Source organism: Alosa pseudoharengus, unplaced genomic scaffold (assembly GCF_046254945.1).
Source record: "Alosa pseudoharengus isolate Yale_2024_CS ecotype anadromous, Long Island Sound unplaced genomic scaffold, YU_APseudo_1.1 YU_APseudo_1.1_scf_11, whole genome shotgun sequence".
NCBI lineage: Eukaryota > Metazoa > Chordata > Actinopteri > Clupeiformes > Clupeidae > Alosa > Alosa pseudoharengus.
The window spans coordinates 35047380-35053379 of record NW_027468576.1 but is presented as its reverse complement, the minus strand read 5'-3'; the positions used below and the strand labels follow the sequence as shown (position 1 = coordinate 35053379).

Below are 6000 nucleotides of genomic sequence, written 5' to 3'. Positions count from 1 at the left end.
TAAATGCATAATCGTCTTAATAATTTTAACAAATGAATGGGAAAGTCGATTGTTTTGATTAGCAGCTCCAGTAACATAGGATAAGTCTTTTTCTTGGCAACGGTCCGGAACATTAAATGGAGTTCTGTGGAGAAAATGGAGGTCTTCCTTTGGTCAGAGGGGGAGACAAGAGCAGACCTCTTGTTCTCAACCACAATTACTTATTTCGGGATCTGGTCCAATCCATCACCTGAGGTGCCACTCCGAAGTGCTTACAACACGATACATCGGATACAGTATTAAAGCTGGTTCCTGCGTCCCACCTTCCCTGTTCTATGATTGACGTTTCATGTGAAGCACTTCAAGGAGGAGCTAAATGGTCTCTATTTCCAATCATGTCGGGTGGGTGGAGTTTGTGCTTCATAGTCTCGCTATGCGCTGCCAGTGCTGCACGTAACAAAAGCAAGGGGATGAAACAAGTCGAAATAACCTATATCTAAAGGTCTGAAACACTCTTCCCTCCGACGCAGCACTGTCTATCGGGTGGAACGGTTGCACACCGGGAACCAGACACCGTTATAACGCGGGAGAAAGCACGCGCCGAAATTACAGTTTCAGCTCCTTGCTCTTCCACGCATAGACACAGTGGGTCAAGGCAGTATTTCAGATCAGGTTTCACATTTAGCTCAAGACCAGCTGGGAGAGAGCGAGTCAGTGGGTTTGCCTTTCCCCTAACCGTCTCTTGCTACGGCGAAAACATAAGAGGAGTCAGCAAGGGGAGGATCGGTGTGGACTCAGCATAGATCCGAAGGAATTTCCGTGCGTATTCTTGTAGTTTACAGGGGAGTAACGCGAGCGAAGCGGCGGTGAGATACAGCATTAATTCGAGCGACATGGACGAGCAGTCCCGGTTGATGCACTCTCACGCGGGAGTAGGGATGACAGGGCACCCCGGCCTGTCTCAGCACATGCAGGAGGGCACCGGAGGATCCGACGGTGACGGAAGAAAACAAGACATTGGAGACATTTTACAGCAAATCATGACCATCACAGACCAAAGTCTGGACGAAGCACAGGCCAGGTGAGATGTCTTAGACGTGTTCTGCATGTTCCAACATAATTATGTTGGACACTAAATTATAACGAGGAGCCATAATGGTGACATTTTAAACACACTCTTTGGTTAAACCGACAACATCCAGAGCTTCCCCGAACGCTATCTAAGGAATATAATAGCGCGTTCCAAGCGCGAGAGAATGCACAAGAAAAACAATGGCAAAGAGTGAAAATAATACAAATCAGGTTGTAGTCTACAGCAATGACATTCACTCTTGGCAGTAACTGTAGCCTTCATGTAAACTTTGTCTTGTCAAGTGAGTATTCAAACTATTTGGACAACAGATTGACAAGTTAGATTTTGGTTCTGACTTTGACATTCAATAATATCGGTTATTTGTTAAATAGACATTATTCTTAAGGACTAGCATTTGAAGATGTCACCTGGTTCTGTCACGACTACTTATTGTGGTGATCAATCTTCTGAACTGGTGAAATAAGTGGTTACAAATTGTCAGGTAACTGCATTTCTTTTGTCCAATGGTCACAACATGATGCCTGAATCACTAGGGAGACGAATTTGCAATAATTATAGGCAGATGTGACAGCTATAGTCTATTACATAGCCCAGCCTTCTCCCCCGTCCATTTTCAGTAGACCTGAACACGAAGGAATCTGGATTTATTTATTTTTAACACTGAAGCTCAGGAAATATTTCATTATTATCAGAGTTTATGTTGGCACTACTGAATAATGTGTCGGTGTATGTCAGACATAAGAAGTAATTGTCTTGGCCAAAACAATAACCACCAACCACCACCGTCGTCTGATCAAACAACCAAAATCTTTATTCCAAATAACTCAGGCTATTTTATTGGCTGCTTAGTCGAGGAAAATGACTCTGTACATTTAATAAGCATTGTCAAACGTGTGTACTTAAAATATGAAATGTACAAATTAAACCAACAATGTAGCCTGAATGCATAACCTGTAGAATATCCAGATGAGAGACAATCCGACATTTATAATCAATAAGAATGTCAACAATAATAATAACTTTTTACAACAATAACTAATTAAATTGCAGACCATCATCGAAAATTTGACAAGTTTGTAAAAGTTAATCAAATATTTAAATTTACAAGCCATAGTCTTGTGTTACACTGAGAAGTTTGTTCTTGAAAATGAGTTCCCTCCAGCTTGGTGTTATTGATATTTAAGAGCATAACCATATATGTGTTTACATGAATCATTTTGTTAGTGGTAGACTGCCTGTCAGACATTATTGCAGGCGCGAAATGCGTTCCTATCTCCGTTGATCTACGGATTACTGCTGCTGCTGATAGAGTTGAAAAGATGTAAAATGGACTTTTATTTTATTTTAGGAAACACGCATTGAACTGTCACCGAATGAAGCCAGCGCTCTTCAACGTCTTGTGCGAAATAAAAGAAAAAACAGGTACAAGTTATTTACCTTTTTATGTCATGTGCGTTTTAATTTAATCTGTAGGCCTATAACTTATCGTAATAGATTAATCATTGTGGTGTCATCTTTCTCACTGCCTTACTTTGTTGATATGGCCTATAGCCTCCGCATCCATTTTCAGTTGCTGTGTTTTGGTAAACACAACTGTGTAATTCTCAGTGATTCCATATGCTAGGGTATAGCCTTTAATTAACCTACTGTACTAAGTTAGGCCTACTGATAAGATACGTTTAAATACTTAAAGCTGCTATGCAATTTTCTGACAAAAATCCATGAAAGTTGGTTGTCAAAATTAAAGATGGTCTACACACACACACACACACACACACACACACACACACACACACACACACACTCACTCTCTCTGTTAACCTCTAGGAGGGTCTTGGAGCATGTTTTTTTAAGTGAGTTTCTGAACTGTATTTTTTTCAGTACAGTCAATGAAAATACCATCTCAATTGTATTTTTTGGTGACAATTTGGAGGTGTGAATGGCTCTTTGTGGCATCCAGGAATTGCAGAAAAACGTGAAAGACATTTAGTTTTTTCCCCCCCAACAGAACAGCTTCACTTTTCAGCAATTAACTGAGCCATCTTTGCCAGCTTGGCTGTCCCTTTCTCTGTGGTATGCACTTTTTGCCTGTGCGTTTTAATTTAGTCCCAATGCTTGCTGGAGGAGAGTGCAGAGCGTGATATTTTATTAGGGGTCCTGATCAATTGGGGAAGCTGTAAAATGCAGGCAGTAAGACTTTTAGGTATTGGAGGGAAATGATGGAAGGCTTTGAGCTAAATTACCAGTTGCACTGTAATGTTTTCTCGTGTGTGTGTGTGTGTGTGTGTGTGTGTGTGTGTGTGTGTGTGTGTGTGTGTGTGTGTGTGTGTGTGTGTGTATGTGTGTGCGTGCGTGTGTGAGAATGCGAATGCGAATGCGTGTGGGCTGTCAAATCCAGAGTATGTATCTCATTTACTTCGCTTGTGTCTCCCCTCTTGTGTTGTGAGAGCGCGTGTCACTGGAATAATTGCACCAAGAGCAGAGACGAGCTGACATTACGCGGTGCGAGGCATAAGTCACCTCCTTGCCTAGCCCCCCACCTCCCTTCCACCATCACCCCTCCACCTCCACCACCCCCACCACCCCCAACCCCCCTTTTTTCCCACTTGACATTTTTGAAATTGGCAGTACTAGAAGTCAGCGGCGGGGAGCGGTGGCTTGCGTAGTATTTCTGCTGCTTTCATTTTCACCTTTCAGGCCTATAGGCGGCCAGCCGACAGTGGCCGCCCGGCAGAGGAGACTGCATCGGACTTGCAGACTGGCGAGGTATTGAGATGCTATCGCACCCCATTCGGCTTTTCGACGCAGCACACGGTTCCAGTGTGTCTCACAGTCATTAGTGCATGAAATAAAAAGGGGGATAGATGGTGGATAAAGAGCGATATCTTTTTCATTATCTGGCCAGCCAGCGTGGAAGGAAGGGAGCGAGTGAGTGAAGAAAGGAGGGAGGGAGGGAGGGAGGGAGCGAGGGAAGCAGCTCGAGCTGAAGTGAAGTGAAGGCAGAGCACAGAGCCATGGGGTGGCTAGGATCCCACTGTTTATTTTTCTCTCCTTGTGCGCTACGCTGCCCTTGCATGATGTTTTCATTGAAGTCGAAAACCCCCACCTCAGTCCAGCCCAAGGCAGAGCCCCCCCCCCCCCCCCAGCACTCCGCCAGCCCCACTGCCCCATGGAGTTCGCCCTCAATCGGGCTCTGTCTTCAGGAGAGCAGGGGGCCTTTTCAGGCCTGTTGGCGCGTACTTTCGCTCCCCCCCCCCTCACACCCCCTTCTCTCTCTTTTCCCCCTCTCTGTCTCTCTCTCGTTTTGTGTGTTGTTGTCTAGCCTGGGACTTTTTGGAGGTGGGAGTTACAGTTATGCATGGTGTGTTACTCCCTGGCAGTTTGGAGGGTTCATCCAGAGTTCGAGTCCACATGAAGCTCACAGTGACACCGACCTCTTCCTGGCTGTTGGCCCCTTTTTTCTTCCCTCCCATTTTGAAAGAGCCCAGAGAAATCTACAAGCTTTCCAGGGCTTACTGTGTCTTGTGTGTGTGTGTGTGTGTGTGTGTGTGTGTGTGTGTGTGTATATATCTTTGTACTCCTGTGTAGAGACCATAGGATAGGCTAGATGAAGGTGCTCTCCCTGAGTAGACGAGAGCCCCTAAATCCTGGGCTTTTTCGCTGCTGTGCTGGATTTTGGCTTTTGTTTGTTTTGTCATCACCGTGGTGAGCTGTGGCTGTTTGGTTTGGCTGCTATCAGCGGAGCTGCATGAAAAAGTCTTCTGGGGAATCCCTGACCACCCCCACCCCCCCACTGCCCCTCTCTCTCTCACACACACACACACGCACACGCACACACACACACACACACTCTACATCCCCAAACACACCCCTCCTCCTTCCCTTCTCCTTGTCCCACCACCACCGTCGACACTGTGTTCTACAGTGGGTTTTGTTTTAATAGGGTGGCTATGTGCCTTCTGCTGTTTGGGTTCTTAGTCCTGTCATCACCACTAGGCTCCCAGCGTAGCCGAGAGGATCTAGTCTCCGTTTAGGAGCAGTGACTGATGGGCAAGAGGAAAGTGATGGCCCCATGGTTTAAAAAAAAAAGGGAAAGCTAGATGATCATAGTTAGAATATATTTAAATATGATATATTATATTTAAAAAAGTGTTTAGTTGGATGCACATCTATATGTCTACCTCCCCCACTTGCTCATGCACTACAAAGTTCTGTCTGTGTGAAAAGCACATTTCAGGAAAATGAACAAATATAACAAATGTCATTTGGAAAGAGGAAGAAAAGTATATCCATGCACATATTTTCTCTGCAGTCTTTTATGTCTTCGTTTCAATCATAAAACTTCTCGTCTAGGCCTGTTGCCAAGCGCAGTGTACATTAGAGATGGGGGCTGGTGATCTCGCCTGTGACTTAATGGCCTCTGCTCTCCCCCCTACACACACACACACACACACACACACTCCGTACTCCGCTACTCCCCCATGTCTGGTCATTCCGTCTCTCCACTGTCCTGGTACTGAATGGCCCGGGCAGGCAGGAGAAGGGGAAGGGAGTAGGTGTGTGTGTGTGTGTGTGTGTGTGTGTGTGTGTTCTCACGGTGGCGCTGATCAGTGTCGGGGGCTAGTCTGGGACATGTTGGCGTCGGCGCTGCCTCTGAGATGGACTGGTGCTCCACTCGGTGCGGCACGGCACGGCTCTCCTCTCCTCTTCTCTCCTCTCCTCTCCTCTCCTCTTCTCTGCGCTTCTCTGCTCTGCGCTCGACGTTGCCAGATGTAACATAAATACGACACGGAGCGCGGCGCGATGGAGCTCTGGAATCTGTCTCGTTTTAGGGCTCTGAATATGTATGAATGCTCCAGACACATTAGCAGGGCTATTTGGGTCTCGCTTTGACAGCGCACGCTTCTCTCTGGGGGATCCCGGCGTAG

The 6000-nt window shown here is 46.0% G+C and overlaps 1 protein-coding gene across 4 annotated transcripts in view; it reads left to right on the top strand.

The window, feature by feature from the left end:
- The first annotated feature begins 437 nt into the window (after positions 1-437).
- pbx1b (pre-B-cell leukemia homeobox 1b) overlaps positions 438-6000 on the top strand; it is a 69456-nt gene continuing 63893 nt past the window's right edge. For all 4 annotated transcript variants that reach the window (XM_076279015.1, XM_076279014.1, XM_076279017.1 and 1 more), the window contains exons 1-2: positions 438-1060; positions 2421-2494. In XM_076279015.1, coding sequence (XP_076135130.1) covers positions 873-1060; positions 2421-2494 — 262 coding nt within the window. In that variant the 5' untranslated portion in view covers positions 438-872. The remainder of the gene's footprint in view (positions 1061-2420; positions 2495-6000) is intronic.